Raw genomic sequence first — 25522 nt, forward strand, 5'->3', positions numbered from 1 at the left:
ACATTTAGGATAATTTTATGTAAATATCTTAAAATATAATTCCTGTACGTTAAGCTTTTTTTTTTCTTTTTTTTTTTGAGGAAGAGAGCTTAGGCAAACTAAATAAGGGATTAGTTACATACTGTTAATCATAGGTAAAACAGCAACACATGGGATGAACAGACAAGCTAGGAGTACAAGAAAAAGTGATGGATTAGATGGAGCAAAATTAATGTGATTAATGTGCTTGGATTTTTCTTTTTGAAGTGGTTAATTTCAGCCTATGTACATTGTATGATCTACCACGTGATAGCAAGAAATACAGACCCTTCTTTTCAGTAGCATAGAGTATTGAAAAAAACAACACTTCTGCAAAAAATATAGAAGCTCTAGGTAAATGCCTCTATAGCAATCTAAAAATAAAGATGTTTCTAAACTGAATAATGTCATTGAGACAATGCAGCAATGTGTATTTCTGAAAAGTTCAGTTGTGCAATTGAAGGGCTGAAATGGAAAGTTAATCTTCCACACAAATTAAAGACAAAGAAAATGGAATGTCTGCTCCAGGGACTCCGTACAGTGTCTAGCTGTTCATCTGTCACAAGTGAGAAAATGTTTAATCGGTTTTGAAATGATGTATTCTCTCTTTATTTAACGTGTTTAGTGACTTTAAAAGTGTCAGTATGTAAAGTGTTTATCCAAGGAATGGATTTCTGGCACATGGATAAAATGAAATGTGAAATGTTTAGCTCACAATAGGCATATGTTCCAAGATCTCTCTGAGTAAGTATCCTGAGATGAGAAGAAAGCACACAGGTCTGTGTTTATCTAGCTTACGCAGGCAGACAAGGAAGGCTCCAGCCTGGTATTAACACTGAAGTGACATGGAATGTCTTCACCAAACCCCAAACAATTACATCACTCCCTTAACAATATTGATAAAGTGCAATAAAAAGGAACCTGGCACTTTCCAATTAGAGCTTCGTTGCTAAATACTTGAAATCCTGTCAAATACTTGACAAGTACTTCTTCTTCTTTTTTTTTTAAAGGGGAAGGGGCAGTGGGGGATGGGAGGAGAAAGGGCAATGAGAAGGAAAAGTCCATGAGGTTTATTTTAAGCTTCTTAGACTTAATACATGTGAAATAATTTTATGGAATTTTGGAATCACTTGCATCTCCTTCTGCCCTGTGTCCCCCTAGCTATGTGGCTGAAATACTGAACTTGAATCAGATATTTGTGATTTGTAGGCTAGATTGGTGAAGTGATCCTCTATTAATATTAGACATTGATTGCCTTGTTTTCACTCAAAATTAAGATATCTCACACTGGCATCCTCTTAATTTGTGGCCATTTGCTTTGCCACATTTGCCAGAAAGTTTGTAATCATGGAGTTTTTTTCCCCCTCAGACTGGAAAGAAAGTGTTTATGGGTTCTGTTGTTTGGCAACAAAACTGAATTTAATGTAATTATAAGGATCAAAAGTTGATCACACTGCCTGCCTCAAAAAGAAATGTCGGTTAAATTCACAGTTTTTGAGCCATTAATCACAAAAATGCAGTTGATATCTCCCACCCTCCTTCTCAACACTTTTTTAATATCCTTAATGATAACAGAACAGACAAACAGCACCTAACTTCATTACTGGTACATGATTAGGCTGATGGTTGGCTTCCATCTTCTTGTACTTGACTCTTGCCCAAGTTTGTGTGAAATTGGCAAAGACAGGGGTACTGAAAATGGCAGTCTCTGAAGCAGCACCTTGGATTCTCTTCTGGATGGAGTATCAGTGGCTTCACTGTCTGTCAGTGTTTAGTTTATACACCTCTTATGTACAATTCCAAAGTTTGGTGGTTCAGTTTTCTTTTTTAAAAACAGACAATTGTCCAGCTTTCCAAAATCCATTCCACTAGAAGTTTAGCAGGAGTTTCTACCATCATAGCTGTCTGCCCACAGTAGAAACACATTAGGATCACTGTACAAGTTCAGCTTACAGCCTTTAAGTCCAGGGCCATGTTTGGAGTGTGGAAGGCCTCCGTTTACTAGTGCTATCTATTTGGCAAACAATTAATCATCTGATTTGAAGTCTGGTACAGTAGCTGGTCTTGTTGGGCTCAGATCTAGGTGAACCATAATAGATTTATACAGAGAATTTGACATCTGTCAAGACCAATTAATTGCATTGAAAATGACTGGATTTCATTTACATAATCTCTGTAAATATAATTCTTGCAGTAGCATGTGTTCAGTAACCTTATAGATTGCTTCTGTTTCGTAAAGTTTAGCTATTTTATTGTTTTGAATTGAACTATGAAATGTAAATACAATGAATCTTTTAAACTCAGGGCTCTTTATATGGATTCCTCAAATTTCATAGATTTCATAGACATTAGGGGCTGGAAGGGGTCTTGTGAGATCATCAAGTCCAGCCCCCATGCCATAAGCAGGAAGTCAGATAACTGAGGGCTACATAAAACAAGTGCATGTTGCTGCTGATCCCCAGTGAAGGCCAGATAAACATGGCCATGGTGATACTTTCTGTCCTTTTTACTTTTGATTTTATTTGCTAAGATAATTTATGTAGTTTACTCCTTGTGAAACCTAAATTTGCTGTGTGATGGTAATAACATTTACTTGCATTATGAAAAAACAGATTTCTGCATGCTGACAAAACTAGCAGCAGGGGAATCTGGGATGAGTGTAGGTGGATCTGAAATAACTGTCTTTCTATTTTAGGAAGTTTTCAATTTGGTTTGTTGTATTATATGGTGCAGGTATATTTACATTCCAAAGATTGTTACATTTCAAAGTGCTTCCAAAGTGCAGTCTCTAAGGCCCCCCTTCTGTTTTCTGAATGTTTTAATAACATGTTTTACCATGTTCTGGTGCCCTCTTTGCTGTAGCAACAAATTACTTTAAATTTCAGAGTGGAATGTTTGCCTTTAAAACTCCTTGGAAAATAATGTGCGTCTAACACCCTATCTTTGTATGCATAAGACTTCTGTCAGCTTCAATGAGCATTGGACATGGTAGGCAGCCATGGTTTACACCTGCTTCTGTGCTGACAAGTTGATGACACCTAGAGAAGTAGCAGACAGAATGGTACAACGGTATTGCTGAAAAGCAATACCTAATTATGTAGTACCTAAGCCTTTAAAATCTTGACTGTTCCTCCTACACCACTCCCTGTTGCACAATGCTTTGCAGTTTGCCTTTGTAGGATATCTAATACTAAAATGAAAACTGAGCTGATGCTTTAAGTAAGTGTTGAAAGCTTCCACCAGCAGGAATGAGAGGAGAGATTTGTGTTTAGCAGAAAAATAAAAATGTAACTGAAAAGCTAGAGTTTATGGCTGGACTCTTTCCCTTTTCAGTTCTTTTCTCTACTGTGTTCCCTGCTCCTCCTACTCTGTGTGATCTTATATTCATTCCATGTTGTTTCTTTAACTGTACATCTCCTTCCCACTGGGCAGCTCTTATTACATGAGTAATTCACAGTAGGAATTTATAGATTGTAAGTATACATTCATTGCAGGAGAACAAGGGAAGTGCTCAGTGGGGGAAGGAAATGTTAGGAGAGGAGCTTCAGGATTTGCCATACAAATTGACTCAGTGGTCATTCTAGTTTTGTAATCCTATCTCTGACAGTGAAAAATATTATGGCAAGTAAATGCCCTGGGATGGACACTTGCGCTAAGTACAGATGGTCAAAAAACCAGAAGCTGACTTGATTCAATCTTTGAAGGTTAGTCTAAGCTGCATAGATTGAACCAATAAGCAAGTGAACAGACATTTACTTTTGATCCAGCCACATACCTGCAGCAGCCCAAGGCAGAAGCCAGAGGGTGCTAGAGTATGCATCCCTGCTGGGCTGGAGCAGACAGTTTGGGCCAAGGTTAGCCCACCCACCCTGCAAGGGGGCAGTTTGCAGCAGAGGTGCAAAGCATCCTGGGGGACTGTGAGTTAACTTGAATCTGGAGGGGATCTGGGACAGAAGTTCAATAACCTGATTTAACCTAAATCAGTTAAGTGTGATACTAAATCAATTCAGGCTTATCTTAAACTGGTCTTGGCAATTCTGAAAGTGGTTTATATACACTGAACTTCTGTTGCATTACAGATTTAAGCTGTTTTCTGATTGCTTATACCAGGTTGTGTAATTTCTGTCCCTAGATGTATGGAATCTCACATAAACCTTCCACTTAAACCCTGATGGATAGTGGCTGCCCTGAGAAGGTTGATGTCCCTTTATGAAATTTTCTTCTTTACCTAAAGTATGCAAGTCCTTATCATTTATATGCTTGTTTTTTAATGCCACAAAACATTTAATCTCAATGATTTCCTCTGTGTTCCACCATTTAATGATTTTGTTTTAAAAAAAACAAAAACCTCTTTTTAGTCTAAATTTGTAGCTTCTAATGTCAGTGAGTCATTTCAAGCACTAACGTTTCCAAAACATTTTAGAGCAACTAGGAAATGTTTTAGAGAACTAGTTATAAATAACATAAATTGTTTCTTGTTGGAACAGTTAGTTCTACAACTTGTGAGGAAGTTCTGTTAGACTTCTGGCAAGTGAGAAGCCAGAGTTCATTTACAAAACAACTATAGTTGAGCCATTTATTATATTTGTGTTACTGAAACCAAGTTCAATATTTTTGGGGAAAGGAGCATAAGTATTGTGTCACTTAGCTTAGAAGTGGAAATTTCCAAAGCATTAAAAAACTAGTCAAGAACATCCTAAATCAAAAAGTACAGCAATTTAATCTCTGACTTTTGGCATACTTGCTTTTTGACCACTACTGCGTGTTTACCAGGTAGCTTCACTGAGTAGTCCACAATCGTACCAAAACCTAGAGCTGTTAGAGTTGAACTTATTGGTGTGCGTGATTTAGCTCCATTGTTTCTTACCAAAGTGCATACTCTGTGCAAGTGTAATTAGGTTTCTCTGTATTTCTTTGTAGTTTATTCTTGTTACAGATGTTGTCACTTAATTGGAAGCTTCCCACTGCTCCCAAGTTTGGACCTGGAGCAGGACAAGAGGAAGCAATGTAGGAAGGGTTGATATTTTCCTGCACATGTTATATTCCTTTTTATTGTCAGGCCATTTTAAGTGGTACAGTTTGATCAATATCCTATTACCCTGGACATGTGAAAGAGAAGACTAGATGCAAGGGAAGTGGTCAATTTTTAAGCTGCACACTTATGATCTTATCTGGAGCATGTCTTGTAATAAACTGCAAAGATACTATCATCATCTCCCTCTTTTACAGAAAAAGCCAGGAGTTCAGGGAATGCTTTAAAGAAGCCATTATGCTTTACTTTTCTTTCACATATATCCAAAAAAGATCCTCTCTTCCTTCAGTGGAAATTGGGTTGGAGTCTCATACCATTCATTGGAGCCTCATACCAGGTTAAGCAGCAAATGAAGTTTCAAAATTTTACATTTAAAATGTATATTAAAGCCTAAGGTCCTGACTCAATAGTTGTGGAGCATGGATTCATCCTTCATGGGGTGTTTTGCATATTCAGTGTACATTTGAGATCTTAAATAATATGTATCCAGATGTCCATGCACACAATTTAATCTGCTATTCAGTCTTTAAGGCATGTCTTAATGTCATATCTATATGGACTCTGATATGTGTGGTGTTTTCTACTTAAACTTACAGAAGTTTATTATTTATTTAAATATTTAAAATAAACTACATCTTGCCCTGTTAAATAATTCTGGTCTTGATCTTACAATGTACTTGAAAGAAGCATTACAGCATTAATGGAGCTCCATCCATGAGTGAAGTTTATAGCTGGAAATTAAATTATTCATATAAAATTAAAATAATTCTGTAAAAAGTCACATTGCCCCACATGCATATGTAACTCCTTATACATCGTAACATGGGTTTCAGTAATAGTCTCCTGTATTCTAGGTGATGAAGATGAGATGACATCTGGAGGAAAGTTGGAACTTAACATAGACAAAGCATCCTTACTTGTTGCAGTAAAACCAGCAGATTGTCAGATCACTGATGTTGAAATTTATTTAACCTCAGTGTTTTGTATCTGGCACCTTCCTGTTTGTGTAAGGTAAACTGGCCATGGGGTTATTAAATATGTTTGAAGCTCATATATTAGTCTTTTCCACAAAAAAAAATAAAAATAAAAATAAAAAAATATAAAAATCAAGTTTTCTGTTGGATTTGCTTCTAGTTTTCACTTTCAAAGTTTCAAAGTACATACGCACTTGTATGTGTTTGATTTGTACATACATGCACTGCAGTTACAGTTACACATGCAGTTGGCCATGTGTCCACAAAACAACACAGTTGGCATGCCATACATATAGCATTTGTATGGGTGTAATGCCATGTAGATCACGTTGTGAAAAGAGAATTTTTCATCTATGCAAAGCAAGTAAAGTTGTACTGGATTAAAACCAAATATTTGGTGTGTTCAGTGAATTACAAAGATAATTGAGCCACATTTTGAGTAAGAAGAACATTTGGAGTATGTTAACAATCATTTTAATGATACTGGAGGAAACTCAAGAAAGTTTTAACAAGACAAGTCAAAGAATGTTAGGTTTTCTGCTCCAGTACCTGACTGATCGTGTTGTTCAGTCAGGCTTTGTGTGCTATAGAATTTCTGAGGGAAGTTTGCTTTGTTAATTGATAACAAATGGCATTCATTTTTACCTTGAAGTTTACGAATAAGAGTATGCATGTAAATATGGAGATTAACATAATGTCATTTAAAAAAATAAAATACTAACCATACGAGTGAACTACAATATATATCTCCCTTCCTTCTTTGTTCCCTTGAATTTTAATTGTCTAGCTTCATTATCAACATTTTTTTCTAATGACTAATTAATAATCTTCATAAATGTAGCTTCTCTGGTAGTAGTAGTGAAAAACATATTAATACACTGACAATTAAACATCTTCAAATCTGTTTTTTAATGCATTTTTTAATGAGGAGAATTATATTTTTTTAAATCCCTCAATAGTCATAAGGCATTAATTTAACCTTTAGGGGGTTTTGTTTCTCATTTTGTTTCAAACAGTCTGAAGTCTAAGCATTTTGATCCATATTCTGAATGTCAAGTATCACCTTTGGCTGGCTTTGCATACCTAGCTGACATTAATTGAACCTGTGACTGTTTGAAGGAAGAATTTGGGCCTAATAATTGGTCAAATGCTCTGATACCCTAAATGGTCATCTTGAAAGGAAATCTTTGTAAAAAATATGGATATTTTAATTTCAACCATAACTAAGACGTTTCCCAAAATCATGGTGAACCTGATCCTTGGGTTTGGCCAAAGTTGTACAAAGCAGTAATCATAGACTGTGTGTGTGTGGTGAGGGGCGTGGGGAAGGGACAACTTTATACCACTGCCCCTGCTGTTGCCAGGCTGGTGCTGGCCAGGCTGCAGCCCTGTGCCGCACTGTCAGTGAAGAAGTTGGGAGAGGGTAGAAGGGGGGGGCATGTGCCCCCCCTTCTGCCCCCCATCTTATCCATGGTATTAATAATGATCAAAAGCCACCTTTCCTTTCCTTTGGAGGCAAAACTGTTTTTCTGATATTTTATGGCACCAACTGGTATAGTTGGGATACGAGTTGGAGAAGCTTTACAGCACCAGGTGTCCTTCAGAATTACTGTCACAATTTAGAGCAATCTTCTGATTCTGCCAAAAGGATTGTTCTGTCAGCCATGTGTTGCTGAAACACTTCATGTATCGTCTTTGCCTAGTAAACACCTATAACTGAAAGACCAAAGATTGAGGGGAAAAGAACAATTTTGTCATCTTTAGGTCATTTGAGAATTTCCGTAGAACAATGTAATGAATGAAAACTAGGTAGTAGAAGGCCCTATTGTGCTCCAGTGTTTTGATAGGATAGCAACATATTTGAAGGGCATGATGGAATAAATACATAAATACAGTATTGGGCAATTGGGATCCATAAATGTCCTTACATATTAAGTGTTAGCTGTCCATCATTGTATTTAAAATAGGTAATAGACCACAAAATAAGGCTGCTACATATCTGTTAGTTTTATCCTTTATGTTGCATCTTTACTAGCAGAAGAGGAAATTCTCCAGAAGTTCTTCTAAAATTGTACATTTTTCCACTAAGTTTATTGGAGATGGAGATGAGGAAAATGGTTTAGAACACAAAATTATGCAAATAATGGAAAACTATTTTGGAATGGTGGGGGGGGGGGAGGGAAGCTCTTCAGACGGTTTGTTTTCTGAGGAACAATATTCCTGTATTTACAAAATGCAAGCTGACAAAAATAGAAGATGAATGGCTCCTGGCAGTTAATATGCCATTATTAAAAACAAAGACTTTTTCTGCCTAAAAACTATAATTTTCTTAGCCAATTTTTAAAACATGTTTTTAAAATGCATTTGCATTTTTACAATCAATTGTTTTCCTCTTTTTGGCCAAGGATAGCACAAGGCTAGTCAAAGCAGAGCATAAAAGTATTGTCAATACCCTAAAACCATAAGAAATTAAAACCATAAGAAATAGACAACTTGGGCATCTGCCTTTTGAGTCCCATCCCTCCCCTACTCTGTAATTTGCCACCTCTTAAACTATAAGGTTGGTCCCCATTTTCCCTTTACCTCTGAAGAGGAGGAAAGTGCTCATTTTCACCTGTATGAGCTGCTTGAGGCCATGCAAATCCTAAAACCAACCTTAATGCTATAGATGAAATTTCCATTATTACATTTTCTCTTTAATACATTTAGATGTTTACAGAGAAGAAAAAAAATCTGTAGAGGCATTTTGCTCTAGGAAAAAAAAAAAAGAAAGAGAGAGCATGTGCTAAATATGACAATTTGCTTGACTAACTTGCCAAGGAGCAACCCTAAATACTTGCTATCTGTTGTAATCCTATTCTGATAGCCCCTTTTAAATTCAGCACTGATTCATATATCCTGCCATTCAACTTAAGCCCTTAAAATAAAACTCATATCAATTTAAATAGAGCCCTAATTTTTTTTGTACATGTATTCTTCTCATTTATGTGCATATACTGTGGGCTTTCTGATCAGTTTTACCTGTGACCATTCATCACTTACTTACCATGTACTTTATGACTTGAATAAACCATTTGATGACTGGTTATTCTGAAATTCAAAATCTGGTATCACTGGTCTAGGAAGAAGGTCTTAGAAGATACTAGTTTAACCTCATCACTTGTTTAAATGAGTCTGGATAATATTGTACATTAACAATTGCTGATCATTTAGTCTGCAAAACTGGAGTAATCAAGAACATCCAAACATATGTAAGCATTGGAAATCCTTCATTTGTTCAACAATACAGAAGAGGATTCCTTAAAAGTGCAAGTGTTTCTGTGCTTAAACTGATCTCAGTTCTAGTTATGTGCCTGTAGGTGCTTTGTTTGGAAATCTGATGGATCATATTTTAACCAGCTCTCAGAGAGGTCAGTCAGGAATAGTGCCTCTACACATTAAATCCAAGCCATGTGTCTGGACCTATGGTTACCTTCTAATTTGTTGGCTACTGGAGCCTGGTCAGTTCATTCTGAAGGGAGACTGTTTCTGTCTATTGCTGGGTATCACTTATTCTAATTAAATTTTTGATTTGTTCCTCTATTTCCCTTCTACAGCAATAGGAATCTATATATCACCCACCACTTTCCCACAATTTTTTATTTATACTTGTTACCTGACCAGGTATGAATTTGAAGTAGTATCTGCAGTTTCCTAATAGGCCTTACAAAAAAAAAAAAATTGAGTAAACCATGGCCTATTCCCCCTCTCTGGAAAATATTTCTAATTGATTTTAAATGTATAGGTAGGAACCTTGGTGATAAACAAGATAACAAGTGATTGTCAGGTTTTCTGAATAATGCTGCCTGATTTTCCCATTTTATGTGCCTTTTTTCCTAGACGGAGAAACCATTTGGACAGCATAATCTCCTAGGTGTTAAAATAAACATAGAGCAAGGAATTCATTCACCCATATTCATTAGAAAATAACTGGTGAATTCAGTTATTAATCTAAAGAGGTTTTTGGAGGAGATGGAACAAGGGAAGGAACTATAACTACCTTTTCTAATCTGATTTCCTCATTTATTTTTGTCAAACACCACCACCTCCTTCAGTGTCTTAAGGGATTTAGAGATGTTTAAATGTTCTTTGAGGCCAAGGTAGCATATATGAACACCAATTTGAAATCCTTTTAACACATTTGGCCTTTGCCCTATCTGGATAAGACAGCAGTGTGAACATCAATGTCTTGTTTTTAATCAGGCTTGAAAAGTCATGCTGACTGGAGCAAAGCCACTGACCTCCCTTACCTCTATTAATCCCTGAAAATAGCTCCAAGCCCCTTCCTTCCCAACCTCTTTTTCTCTTTTTCTTTAAGACATGCAATAAGGGTTCAGGGGACTTAAACCCTTCATTGGAGGGTCTCTTGTTGCTTTATGAAAATTAAGTCTGCTTTTGGCAGTATACCCATTTTACATATAGAGAAATTGAGACGCACAAGGGCACATCTTACCAAAGCCACTGTAGGAACGCAGAAAATCTGGATTCCTGCTCCTCCCCATCAACACACACATTATGCCTGGTGAACATACAGAGATGAATAGCATAGTATCTTGCAGGTACTGCCTATGTTTTGATCTCAGAAAAGGGCTAGGGAAAGCATGTGCATGAGCTTGTCTTCTGATCATCTATAATGCAGAAGTTATGTGTTACGTGGCTTAGAAATGTGGTCTGGAATGGTAGTGGCCATTCTTAACAGTAATTCTGCTAGTCTTTCTTAATGTTGTCTAAATCCCATATTGTAGCAGAAGCATGTTTCGCAAAATAAGCCTTGAGGTCCACCTATTTTACCATAAGTGAACTGCAATAATAGATGTCTAGATCTTTGCCATGTTCTGTGAATATCCAAAGGTTCTGCTGCCTAAATAGTTATCAGTCTGTAAAACTCATTTTACGTTTGTTGCTTGTTCTTTGTCTTCCATGTGTTAATTCTGTTATCTTTTTCTCGAATTATTATATGGTATTCAATCTTTCCTGTGGTTTATAACTGCACACTGGGAGGTTGTTAACCACCATGTAAGAGAAGGTCCTTTTGACTGAAAAAGTTGAGTTAAGTACTTTAGTTTTTTTCACCTGTGAATACAGGATGGATACCTTGATTCCTGGTAGTGCTTGTATCTTGGTACAAGTATGTTATAGCCTACGTTTTCTGCTCTTGTACCAGCAGGTATTAGAAAGGTGACAGGAACTTTACTAAGCTTCTAATGTTTCATATTTTAAAAGCAGATTAATTTATTTTCCCCTAAACTAGCTAGCACAAACTGACTGAGGACCTGTATTTCACTGTAACTGACTGAAGAAGACATAGCTAAATGTGGGTGTATAGCTAACTTAGCTATGCTGATATGGTTTCCAGCAAGATTAGCAATGATGAGAGAGAAATCCTGGCTAGCTCCTCAGAAAAATCTTTAGAATTTTTAATTTTAGCCTTCATGTGTTCAGTAGGTATTTGTACCATTTATTGAACTCCTTGAGTATTTATCTATAGAAATTTGACTGTCCTGTCTCCTTGCTTGCTAAGATGGTTTCTTGTATGGGTTTTATAACCTGTTGCCTCAAATTTAGAATGATTACCCAATATCTTACTCTTTTAATTTTCTTGACATTTGTGCAACCAGCAGCAGAGGTGCTTGCCGTGCTGGGGCCTCTGAACTCCTGATTTCATGGTATGTTACTCATCATTGGTGATCTTTGAGAAACATCATTAAAAATAGTCAGTGTTTGTTTTTTTTTAATGGCACTTTCAAAGTTCCCTGCTACCCTATAATGCTCTTGCCTCTCTATTGCTAAAGACCAAAGTCTTTATATGAAAAGACATTCTACATGAGTTATGCTCAGGGTCATAGGAGGCTTCTCCAATACAAAATTAGTGGAGGAATTAAAATTAGGTAGATGGAATGTAATTATGCTGTCTCAGATTTAGCTGGGGTGATAGGCTCCATTTAGAAATGGTCACAATGTTTTAAAAGCCAGAAGACAGACTATGATGTTACATTGGGTACACTGACTTGCATGGAAGGCTTTATTCTTTCAAAGATTTTAGTGTTTCCTGATCAGGGTGCACTAGGCACACCTCTATGTAGCTTGTGGTTTAAGTTTCGTGATCTAGCTTTAGGCTATTGGTATGGTAGGGTTAGAACAATTGGGTCCTTTTTAAATGTTTGGTGTATGTCTCTAATTAGTAGTTTATCATCTAATAATACTGTTATGGCATTATCTTGATGATACTCAGCTGGTGAAATTGTCTCCTTCCCTGCTTCCTCCCCCCCCACACCAAAAAGTCTGTGACAAAATTCCCATTGACTTCATAAAGGCCAAGATTTCACTCCAACATCAATATGATGTAACAAGCAACGTATGATTCATCAGTAGTTATTGTATGGGTGGTTGAACAGTAGTCATTTGAACAGAAACAAATACTCCTGAATATATTGTGAGCCATTTTGTTTTCCACTTTGTAAAAAAAAAATTAAAAAGCCCAAAAGGAAATTTCACAATGAACAAGTTGAAACTGAAATTATTTTCTTCTGGTAAAATGAAGTTTAAATGTTGAGGTTCCTAAATACATTTGAGATCGCTACCTTATTGTTCCCAGCTCTCTTGCTCAGTCTTAGTGAGTTATTTTGATTGCAATATTTACTTATGGCATTTCAACTCCATATATTTAATGGGTCAGGTCCTATTTTGTTATATTAACCATTTAAACAGTACTTCCATATGAAAGTGTAAACTGTTGCACCTTGCTTGTGTTCCTATAAACTGGGCCTGGAAAAGGCAGGTGTGCCCTCCTCAGCCGCTGCTTTCTGGGTGTGTCCAAACTGGGTTTTGGGTGCTCTAGAAGAACACTGAATAAATAAGAAGGGGAGTGGAGAGGAGTGGGGAAGGGGCAGTGCTGGAAGAGGAAAACATGCAAGCAATAAATCCATAGGAGCAAAGGTAATCCAGGTAATGGGATAGGAATCCATAGTCCCTGTTTAAACCATAATTAATCCAGTCTGTGGATGATTTCTTGTTCTGCAATTTGCTGTTCAGATTGGTTTTTAAAGGTTTGCTGCCAGAGAACAGCCGCCCTCAGGTCAGCAATGGAATGTCCAGGGAGGTCAAAGTGTTCTGCCGCAGGCCTGCATTTCTTTCTGAAGCTGACTGCATTTTCTGGACTGCTGCACATAGGTTGTTGTATTGTCAAAACACAGATGTAACAGAGTTGGTAAAACTGTACTCAGAACTACTATAGACTGATTTTTTTTTTTAAATCTTTTCTAATATAGCACAAAGGCAATGTGGGGCAGGCGTGGAATTCTCATATTGAAGGGATTAGAAGCAACTTCTATTTTGGCTTTAAAATGGACAATGCCTTGGTCAAAAACAGTGCGTGTGATGAACAACAGAAATTTACCAAAATGTGTACCATAAAAACATTACAGCTAGAGGTTCCACATATGTCAGTTTTGTTTCCAAGATTAATTGTGTACGAAGTCAATATTTGATGGGGAAGGAAAATACTGTAGCAGTAGATAATAAAATACTTGCTGGGTTTTTTTCTTTTCCTTTGACAGCTTTTTGGAAACTGCAGCTTATTTCTGCATGAAACCAAAAATGGGAGAGAAAGAGGTGTCCCCACATTCTTTCTTCAGTATTTGGCACGAATTCAGTTCGGACTTTAAAGATTTCTGGAAAAAAGAAAACAAGCTTATTCTGCAAGAAAGGTAAGTTTCTTCGTTTATGCAACAACTTTTTATAAAATATCACTAATGGGGAACAGTATTACAGAAAATAATTGTGGATACAAAATCCATCCAGTTGCCTTTTGAATAGCTTTTAATTCACTTCTCCTTACTGAACTTTTCCATGTTAAATATAACCTGAAAGCTGTAAACTCTATTAATGAGTAAAGATGTCAGTTTTCCCCAAAGCCTATAAGCCTCCTTTCCCACTTCTGCAAATATCATATGTCACTGTCAATCCAGGGTGTGAAAACAGATTCACTTGAGGCTTAAAAGTCATGGAGAAGTTTTCCATTCACATGTTATATTGAGTCATCAAAACACAACACATGATATACCCTGAAACATCTGCCATATAACAGGAAGACAAAAAATCTAAGCCCACTTAAATAAAATAAATAACCCCAAACTCCTTTCTCAGAGATGTCCCCTTGTCCCATTAGCTAAGTAAAATAGTATCGCTTGAGAAATCTTCGCTGCCTCGCAATAGAGCCTGTCTTTTGCCACAAAAAGTTATTGCTTTCTGGCCATTCTCTGAGTGTAAGAATGCTGCAATGGTTTAACAATGTTACAATATAAGCCCCAAATTTACATACATGTGCATTCAGATGACTTAACTTCATGCATAAGCAATGAAATGGAAAATTACTTGAAAGCATAAATGCTTGCAGGATTGAAATATTCAAAATTAGTCACTAGTTGAGGTTTAGGAATTTCATCAAAAGTGGGCCTGTGTTTAGAAGTGTTGAACACTCCAAATCTCCACTGAAATCAGATTATGTTGTGGGGCCAGATCAACGAAAGCTGTACCTAGAAAACCAAGTTAAATAGTTTATATTTAAGTAATAGGGACTGTATTGTAAAGTGAACATCTTTTTCATAATTAAGCTAATTAATTCCTGGACTGTGATTCTGCTGCAAGTGTATGGTACATACATGAACACAGTGCAGCTACTCTCTGGGGGAGGCACTTTGTTTTATTGCCCGTCTGAAATAATCTCATGTAACTAAGTATCTCTTTTCAGTATTTAGCTGTCAGCTCAAGCTAATGCTGTCTCAAGTTCTCCAGGCTGGCATTTAGCAGCCAGTTTTGCACAAGATCACTCTATCTTGTATTTCCAAATATTCTGTTTAAAAATAGTCTTTTCAAAACTGTTTTTCTCTTTTCAGATCATTGGGTTATTTTCCCATAAACAAATAATACTCACTATATTTTTTCTCTTTATATAAAAGAAGTCCCCCAGGAGGACGATCTGTTATTCTTTTAAAGTTCATATTTTGGAAAATTTTGAAAACACTCTTGAAATATTCTGCCAATCAAGCAAATTCTTATTTGCTTTTCTTGTTTTTCTAATTTTGAATGACAAGAGAAGTTTGAATGTGAAAAGACTCTTTCAAGATTCATTTGATGGTATTTTTTATTACCCTAGTTAAATCGGATTGATAACATGGATATAGTGCACCCCCAGCCCATCCACCCACCACTTGGTATGGAGATGATGAACATCTAAAGAAAAGGTTCATGAATATCTATGGGGACCATTGTGTGGCTGGAATGCCTGTGGGAGTGTAAATAAGTTATGGTACTCCCTTCTTCCTCTAAAAAGCAATAAAAATATAAGGACAGAACTTTTCCTGGCGTAAACTGTCATAACACCATGGAAGTTGGTGCCAAGATCTGACTTACAGTTTTTACAATGAGTTATGTTTCTCTGAGGTTCAATGACTGACATATGCAATAAATATTCCACTGAGAGTGGACGGCTTAGCGTTGTGCAAATACCCTCTCATGAAAATACAAGGATTTTCTTTGTGACAATACATGCTCCTTGAATACTGCTGATATTATTTATACCTATGGCCACAGTCAGAAGATTTTGGTGTCTATATCTTACAAAGGTATCTAATACTTAAATTTGAGGAACAGAATCTTGACCCTATTGAAGTTAATGGAAAAACTCCTTTTGACTTCACTAGGGTTAGGATTTTCCCATTTGCTTTTTGATAGCACAGTAATTGCTTCTCTCTACCTGTGTTTGTTGTATCAAGTTATTCTCTGTAGCTAATAAGGAAAAGTAGAGTATCAAGACATTTATCACTGCTAGGATGCTGTCTGTACACATTTGCTGGCAATAAAATCTTTCTGTGACAGGTCTAAGACCTTTTCTTTCATTAACTGCTTGCGGTTAACAGCATAACTCAGTTGTGATCGTGTTTATAAAATCTTTTGCAACAACATCACTCCTTTACCTTTGTTTGAGTGAGAAAAGGTTTTAGCTTTAAAAAGGCTACACCGTGAGCTGAATTTCTGGCATAGTTTTAATGCCCTCAGACATGGAATACAAAGGGACGGCAATTGCCTGTTTATAATAGCAACTTCTTATCCAATTTCTGTGAATGTGAAACAAATTGTTAATACAATAACTCACCTAAAGACCTTCACAGATGGCATTTTCTAAGGTGTACCCTGATATTGCAGACGCACTAAAAACGCATGTGTTTAAACAAAGCAGTCAGACATTTATATGCAAAAGATAAACAGAAAAGTATGCAGTCTTGGTATCTCTTAGCTACGAGCTGAGAGAAAACGCAAAGAAAAATGGTGCAAGGTTCAGACCAAATTCATTTTTCTGAAGTTTTCTACTGCTTCTGCTCAATTGTGTCAGATGAAATAAAGCAGAAGTGGAAAATACCAGCTGGAGAGAAAATTATAGAAGACAAACTGTTGAATACAGTAGCAATAAAAAGATAAATGCACCTGAAATTTACACTTAAAGCATAGTTCTGTCAGTAGTTCTCTTGCAGTTTTCTTAACAGCAGAGTGTTTGGTAGCAACACTATAGTCAAGGTTAAGTTGAGCATTCCGTCCTAAATCACTGTCTGTCTTGTTTATAATATTCTCAAAAATGTACTGTTTAGGCTAAAAATTTTTGTGCTGGGTTTCAGACTGAAGGCAAGTTTTTTTTTAAAGTCTGTACAATATCCATGAAACCATTTTTATGTACATTAACCTTTTTTTTTCCCCAAGAAACTATTTTGCATTTTAAGAGATTGCTGTGTAGTAGCCAAACCATTTTGCCTGAAATTCAACCTTGTCTGATATGATCTCGTCAGAAAGAAATCATGTCTCATACATTTGCATGAAATTGGTACCGAATTAAGCTCTGTTATACCGGTGGAACCCCCTTAATAAAATGTCGATGTCAATTTTGAATGGACAAACTTTAAGCAATCTCATGTTGACTCCTCCCCTCTATATTTTTAGTGCACCCATACATTCCAGTCAGGCACATTTTGAGAGCTCTGCAAATGCATCTACCAGTATATGTTACCCACCACATCACATACACTTTAAAATAGGTTACCAGCTGGGAAGTGCCAAAGAAAGGCTGCCACATCTGCCCTGACCTCTTCTAATGTCAGTTTGAATGGAGCTTCCCAAACTCCATGTAGGCCTGTCAAGCTTTCTTTTCAGCACATACACATATGCATGTACATTCATGTAAGTAGCTCCATGCCCTGAAAGACAGAGTGCACTCTGGAACATTAGGCATATTCAACTGCAGAGAACCCTATATAAGGGTTCACCCTTGTTGCGTGCAACCTCTTGCCTTGAGAGAAATAAAAAATCCTCAAATACATTACTATATTTCTCTTGGGCAAAGTAAGATTAGATGTAATCAACACATATGTGAGCAAGTCGCTAGCAATTGAAAGAATGCAGAAAAAAACAGTGCTGGAAGTGATGCATTTTTTCCCCCCAGTGTTAGCACTGAACTTATAGCATATCCAGAGTTAGCGTCACTGTGCAATTGGAGGAGAACATCAAAACCTCTTCTGATTATGCAGAAGCAGTAGCAAGAGGACCAAATCTGATATATTTCTCAAATATGAATTTGCAGTTTCATGTTCAGGTGAAATGCTTACAAAATCCTAGATATTTGATATTGTTCAGTAAGAAGTTTTCTGGTCCTCCTTAGTTTGCCAAGCTACCTATCTGTGTATTTATTTGTATTTACCCCTTTTCTCAGAAATCAGTTCCTTTTATTCTCCCATTTTGTTTTTATTAGTGTGTGTGTTTGGTTTTTCTCTGAATTCTTTCTGGCTTCACTGTCTCTTGGTAGAAATGAAATGCCCAGCATCAAATGTTGGGACTTGGCACTCTTCAGCCTGGAGAAGAGAAGGCTCAGGAGGGGGTAGGGACTTGGTGGTGGCTTACAAGTATAAAAGGGGCGTGCATCTGGACCTGGGAGAACAGTTGTTCACCAGGGCTCCCCAAGAGATAACAAGGTTTCATGGCCAGAAACTCCTGAAAAGCTGACGTAAGAAAAAGCTGCTTTGCAATCCATGTATCCAGGGTCTGGAACAGACTCCCCACCCCCCAGAGGTGGTGCAAGCACCTACTCTGGACTCATTCAAAAGGTGTCTGGATGCTTATCTTGCTGGGATCATTTGACCCTAGCAGACTTCCTGCCTATGGCAGGGGGCTAGACACAATTTCATGAGGTCCCTTCCAGCCGGATGTCTATGAAAGTTATTAAATCTATTAAATGTGTTGTTTGAAATTTGGTTGTGCTTGTGCCTAATTAGAGAGAAAGCAGCACCTTTATTTCCCTTGATGTCTAACGAAGGGAGAGAGAAGTGCTGGGCAGGAGCACCTATGCAATATTTCTGAGGACTGGAGAAGTCAAGTCAGGGAGGGAAAGAAGCTGCATAAAAACCTGAAGAGAGAAAGGATTAGGGAAGGAAAAACCTATGAAGAAGGCAATTTTAAATCTTTTCCTGCAAATCCAGAGGAAAGTGCTTTTCTCCTAAAGGGAGATCCCGCTGAGTAAGGAGACATATTCATCATTTAAAAAAAAATTAAATTGCAGCCATTTTCTAGGACAGTCAAATACATAGGGAGTAAATCCTTGCTTAGAGTATAGTTACATACACATTGCATTCTTGCTGTGTCTTCCATCGATCTGGAGAGCAGAGTCTGTGTTTCATCACTTGTGGAGTTGTACTTTTCATTAAAAAAAATAAGTGAGGAAAAAGTATTATTTGTAATGAAGGGATTTTTTTAACCATGTTATCTCTGGCTGAAGGTGGTAACAAGGCTTTCAGGGTTCAGTTTAAATTAGAGTAAAAAAAAGAAAATCTGCTACCTTAAAATGCCAATATAATTTGAGAAGACTTATAGTTTTATTAAAATTTGATGGACCTTTCAGTGAATGAAAAGAAACGCCACTGCATCAGGACGAAAAAGTTAATCAGCCCTGTGTCTCCCTTTTTTGGGGTAGCATGCAATGCACAGGAGCTCCTTTTGTATCTGTCCCCACTCTGTCCCCCTGTTGCCTCAAGTCGCTCAACTTGCTGCAATATTAAAAGAGTAGAGGAAGAGTTAAAAGGAGGGTCTGGAGGGCTTCTAAATGTGTGTGAAATAGATTGATAAGATGCTCTTCTTGATCCTCACATTTAGCAATTCCAGCAATTAGAATTCAACTGACCCCTGGATGTGTGTGAAAGAAGAGCATATACACAAAGGCCCACCTTCTGGCATAACTGTTCAAGTCTCTGCATGCACCTCACACTTAAGTTTGAGAATTTAGTTTAACTGACTCCATCCAACCTTTTAAACTCCCAAGATAAATCTTTGACATTTTAAAAATAATCTATAAACTCCAAAAATGTACTTCATGCTGGCCTGTAATAGTTGCCCGTTCCCGTAAGAATAGCAGTTAAGCTGGCACCTGGCGTGTCACACTGTGTACATCTAGATGAAAGGGAGATTCCTGGCCAACATGTCTCCACAGCTCATTGATCTCTCTCTGCAGAAAGACTGGTATGTCTCCCTACAGATTCCTTGGCAGGATGATTTAAAACTTGCTGTTGAGCAATTTTAAGTCTGGCATTAGGTATCTGTGCACTGCACGGTAAGGAGCACACAAGTTAGCTGCCACTGTTGCTTGCAAAAAAGGGCATTAAATCACATAGCATGAGCTATGTCTTCCCAAAACAATCTAAAGGATCTTTTGTTAACACTTTTAATAAGAACCAGTGAATTAGACCTGAGAAGGAGAGATCTGGGGACGCTGGGGAATATTTGCTTAGAAAGTAATGTGGGAGAAGGAGGAAGGGTAGAAAGTGGCCACAGTATACCTTCTGTATATCATTCCTGTGAGGCTGAAAATAGGTAGCATTGCCTAGGAAGACCATGCTTCCAAACTGATGTAAAATTATTTTATATTTTCTGCATGATGGAAATCATAAGGGTTTTGGGGGAGAGTCATGTTAAAAAATTATTGTTTATATATTTGCTTATTTACGACTGCTGATCTCATTACTAGTACATTTTTATTTCTCACTGATCAACCTAGGATTCAATGTAGCTAGTTCTTACCTTTACCTTATATGACAGCAATATTTGAGAACAGAATGCATCTTATGTGCCTCCCAACTGCATTTTTTCTTATGAGACATCATGTTTTTTAATGTTGGAAATGGCTTCTAAAGAGATTGTCTGTCTTTATATTTTAATATAAGGAAGTTAAAGTTATTTTAAATAAACATGATATGTCAAAAAAAGAAGCACACTAATATTACAAAAAGGTACTTCACAAAGAGCAGGCTATAGGGAAAGTAGCAACCCAAAATTTCAGCAAATGTGTTCCTTTCCTTGCCCACTACAGCCTGTGTTGTGTTAAAATGTAAGGTAGTAGGATGTTTTCTTGTTTGGAATGAGTTATCACTTCTGTTTCTGAGGAGTTGACTTCCTAAAAAGAACAACCTTTTTGACCTAAAATTCTTGATACCAGGTGGGAGTTAATTTTTGAAACTATTAGACTAAACCTTCATTTTGCAATTTTTGATAATGTAAGACAAGTGAAATAGTGAATGTTCTCCATTAATGTATATACAGCGATGAAGCAGCTTACATGATTATGGAGTACAAGATATAGGTTGACCTCATAAACCCCTGCCTCATTAAATGCTTCTTTTCTTTGGGTTTGCAGCCCATGTGAGGACAGATTTGAGAATACTCTAACCACAGCCAGTCAAGGAACTTGCCCTTTTTTCTATTCCTAAGATAATGTATGGCAAGATAATACATAGCTGTGTAGGACAGAGGTTACATACGAAGCATATGTTAATGCAGTTTATGCCTGAAAAGATTCTTGGCATTTTCTTTTAGGCCATAGTTCTGTAATTTAGGTGCATAGGAGTTAATCCCATTGAACTCAATTGGCTCTACTTGGATGTATATGTTGGTCACTTGTATAAGTGAGCCCAGGATCAGGGCCCCATTTTATATCAACCTATACTGGATGTATAAGTGAGATTGTTCATAAATGAACAATCCTTGAAATATTCTTCAGTATTTATTGACCAGGTGAATATTGCTTTCATGAAAATTTGAAAAGCTTCATATATTTTCTGGCTACAAAATGATATGACTGAATAATGGATGTGGACTCCCCCCTTCCCCCCCCCAATGTAGGGGGAACATGTGATTCTTAATGTATAAATAGCTAACTTTCAAAGACTAGTACAATGGCACCTGAATAAAACATATGGTGCAAATTTTCATCAACTTGGTGCCAGTGTTGTACATTTTTAACATCACATTGAATGGTTGCAACAATTTGATTCAGCTCATTTTGTTCTTTTTTTCACTCTCTCTTACTCCCCCCTCCATCACTTTCCCACAAAGAACAACTTCAAAAAATGGAGAGTACATAGAAATTTTCCAATATTGAAAAAATATTGACTATTTTTTTTAAAAGAAAAGTTTGCTTACTTTTATTTGTAGCATAAAATATCTTTGGGGAAAATTATGCTTTTTTTTGGAAAGGGACAGAAATGAATCCCTACTGTATTAAATATGGATATTCAAATATTATTATAACAATTTCATAATAAGAGATTGATTTACAAAAATTTGATAGATCTTTATCATAGAGTTTGTTCTGAATGAGTGAACTCTCAGAATGCATGCAGGCCAAGTATCTAGTGATCAGGCACTGTGTGCCCACTGAAGTCAGTGGCTGGACATAAGGTTGTAGTTTGTGGTGGTATTTTTTTCAAGAAAAAAATAAAAGTTGCTACTACAAAATTTATTTTCATAATTCTGTGAATGTATTGCAGCAATCAACTAATCTGCCCACCCTACCTTTGTTGAAATTTGATATATAATAATAAAGATAAAAATATGAATGTGACTTTCCTCAACAGTTACTTAGAAGAATGGTTCTACTTACTCTTGTGGTGATTGGAAGGGATTCTTTTCTCTGTCGTCTCCCTTTGCCTTCTTTGTCCACTAGCATTGGTCCTTCTCTTCCCAGCTTGCCAGTCTTTGTCTTGCATGGTTCCTTCATGTTCTACCACAACCTTATGTCTATTGCATACTTAACAGGTGTCCTTTGCCTTTCCTATTGTCTCCATTTCTGTTATCCCTACACCAATTATCCTACATTCTCCTCTGTTGCCTTCAGTGCCTCACTTTCTTCTCTCTTTTATTTTTTATTTTTTACCTTCACTCCTTTCTCTCCTAGTTAATGTTCCACCTGAAGTTCCTAGACTATAAAGATATTGGACCCAAATAATGCTATGTGGTATTTAGAATTTGCTGTCCCATTGAAAAATCACATCTTTTGATATTTTTTGTCTCATATCAGGATCAAAAGTTAAAATGTTTCAGTTTCACATAAGGAAGTATTTCAAAAAATAGTTTGCATGTCACAAGCTTTGGTTTCAGTTGAAATGAAAAAAATCACCATTTTGAAAATGAAATGGTTTGAACTGAGTTGAAATTCTTCATTTTAAGGCAGTTCAACATTGAATCACATTTCCTATTGATATAATGCCTAACAAGAATTCTAATGTGGATGCCTGATCATCTCTTTTTATCCTATGGGCCAGGTTCCTTCCCCGAACTAAATGTCTCAGGATGACCATGTAGTAAAGTCAGAGAACAAAACATGTTAGATGTTGGGAGACTTGAATCCTCAGAGGGGCCCAGCCATACGAGAAACTCCTATATAGCAGTGCATGACAACTAAATAGAATACTGAGCTAATTCAAAAATAAATTAAACATTTTGGACCAGTTTAGCCAAACTAAACCCATCGTTCAACCAGTCCAGAAAGAAATCCCACTGGGAATGTTGATTTCTGCAGAAACTATATTTTCCATTGCAGAATCATTCCAATGCAAAAAATTTAATCAACTGTCTTAGCCTAATTGACTGCTAAAGATCACTAAGGACTTCAGTGGGGATTAACTGGTGCCTTCCAGTATTCCAGCTTAAAATTGGAAAAGCATAATGTTGAAGTAATCAAGGGAGTTATGCCAGTTTGCATCATCTGAGGGGGTAGGGGGAAACTAGATATATTTGCAAATCTTGTTCAGAAGAAGAGCCTAGACCACTGTACAACAGTGACATGCATTGTTTGAGAAATAACACGTCAAACTAGTACATTAAACTACTAGTTTAGAGTTCTGAGAAAAAGTTAAATATGTTATTCAAAGTCTGGTCCAAATTGTTGACAGAGGAGGATAATATCCAGGGTTCTGATACAGGTTAGTTTCTATTTTAAGTGGTCAGATTAAACCATTTTAATCTATTTGTCCTTGGTCTTTTAAGCCAAAGTATGATTAATCACTATACTTTCGGCCAACTATTGTCTGCTGTATGGTCCTTAAAGGAACAGTGCAAGGAATTAGCTGTGATGTCAGGATAGTCCGGTACATAACCCCTATGTTGGCAGGCTGAAATTAGGTTTCATTTGTCAGTTTCATGGGACCAGGTAATTATTAATGTGATTCTTATCTGTACAAAAATCTTTGCACTGAGTTACTGAATCGCTTTCATTTCATCACTTCATCCCTGATAGCTTCGAATAGAAGGTTCTACATTTTTCCTCTGTAAAGAACTTTATCACATGCAGTAATATTGTTGTCCACCAAAATCTATCTTTAATAAATACTCAAATAATGTGTTCTTGTGCATGTACACACAAACACAATTATGCAAACAGTGAAATACAAATTAAGCAATAATGCAATTGATTTAAATAATCACATTTAGGTCTGCTGTTCAGAAACAGTAACTTTAAGCTATTTTAGTGTTACAAAACAATTGTTTGCCCAACGAAAGCATAATCCACACAAAACTATCTATAATGCTTTTTAGCAGGCAACATGCATTGTATTTTATTTTAACTGATGAAAAACATTTGGCTATTAAATCTATAAAAACATTTGATTTCCTTTACTCTTTTTTTTTTTTTTTTTTTTTAATAGTCTTACAAGGTATTCAATTTATGCAGGCAAGATCATTTTGGGTTCCATTTACTGCATGGTCAAAACGTAGTTACCAGGTCTGCATTAGCTCACAATGAGAACCTACATTGTGACCACCTCTGCATGTAACATTCCAGTCCTGTCAGTATGTTTAAATTTGTCGTGTACTAGTAGACTCTAGTGAAGTGTAAAGGTATCTCCACCAAGCCTAGTTGGAGCCAGCAGGAAATGAATCTGTCTGCCACAGATACTTATTTAGACAAAATTATTAATGCTTAGTGGCAGGAAAGTGGCTCCCCTTCTCATTGGATTGAATGATGAGAGACATTCTCACAGCCTTGATAAGGTTGTGGTCAGGCTGGCGTTTGGTTTAGAAGGTAGATAAAATGATTCTGACTTCAGGGCAAGGACGTCTGGTTTCTTTTTCCTGTATCTGTGCCAAAGTGCATCTCCCTTATTCATCTTGCAAACTGCCTTTAAACTTAATCATGGTGAACATGTTGCATGTGTTTCCCTGGCAATAAATAGAGGGGAGAGGGAGGTGAAAGTGCTAGAAACCCCCCCACAATTTTATGATGATAGAAACAAGAAACTTCTCTCTTTGTTTAGATTAACCCCCACTAAACTAGCCAAATCTTCTTGAAAGGCATGTTCTGAAAACAGTTTTGTGTTGTATAACTACTAGTTAAAATAGTACTTATATTTACAAATACTTCTGGATTGTGCATGATATACACGTGATATACATGTCCTGAATATTTATATACATGTTCTGAATATTTTCATTTAACATGGGAAGAACCAGGAGACAATGATTTTTAAAGACAATGTGACTGACAATGTTACATATGAAGTTTTATATGTGCTATTTTATTTTTAAATGGAAGCAAATTAAGTGAGACAAAAGCTTTGTAGAGACGAGCTTCTTTGGGTGGAGTGTAAGGACATGTGGGTGCCAATCTAGTAAAGCATTTAGGCACATGCTTAATTTAAATATTTGAATAGTTCCTATCATAGTAGCTGGTTCTCTGACCCTTCCTGGTCTTTTCAAATGTACCTTTTCTTCAGCCCTAAGTTTTCAGTTGCCGTAGGAGTAAATTAATATTTTTCTCTCTAAAACAAATTTTTGTGCTGCAGCCCCTGGTCCTAACCTTGATTAGCTGAGTTGATATGACTCAGGTTCAGTACCTGCATTTCTGTTGCATCTAAGAGGAACAGCCAAAGGTTAGTACTGTAGTGAAAAAGCCTTTCTGCTCCATCTTGTGGTTTAAATATAATGAAAGTATTTAAGAGAAAAAAAATCTTTAAAATGATAAATCAGTCTATATGCATGTCCACCTTTCCTTAAGGCTTGTTATTCTCTGAATCTGGGGAATGTCAAGCTGCTTCAAACATCCTATCCACAACCTCTGTCTTTGGCAGCCTAATTTCCTAGACTGCTTTTAATA

At 36.7% G+C, this 25522-nt stretch overlaps 1 protein-coding gene across 1 annotated transcript in view; it reads left to right on the forward strand.

Moving 5' to 3' along the window:
• Positions 1–25522, forward strand: part of FMN2 (formin 2) — a 246295-nt gene that overhangs the window by 206694 nt on the left and 14079 nt on the right. The window contains exon 16 of the mRNA XM_090044786.1: positions 13620–13769. Within this exon, the coding sequence (XP_089900912.1) occupies positions 13620–13769 (150 nt within the window). The remainder of the gene's footprint in view (positions 1–13619; positions 13770–25522) is intronic.

Source organism: Crocodylus siamensis, chromosome 1, assembly GCF_052110815.1.
Source record: "Crocodylus siamensis isolate JL-2025a chromosome 1, ASM5211081v1, whole genome shotgun sequence".
NCBI lineage: Eukaryota > Metazoa > Chordata > Crocodylia > Crocodylidae > Crocodylus > Crocodylus siamensis.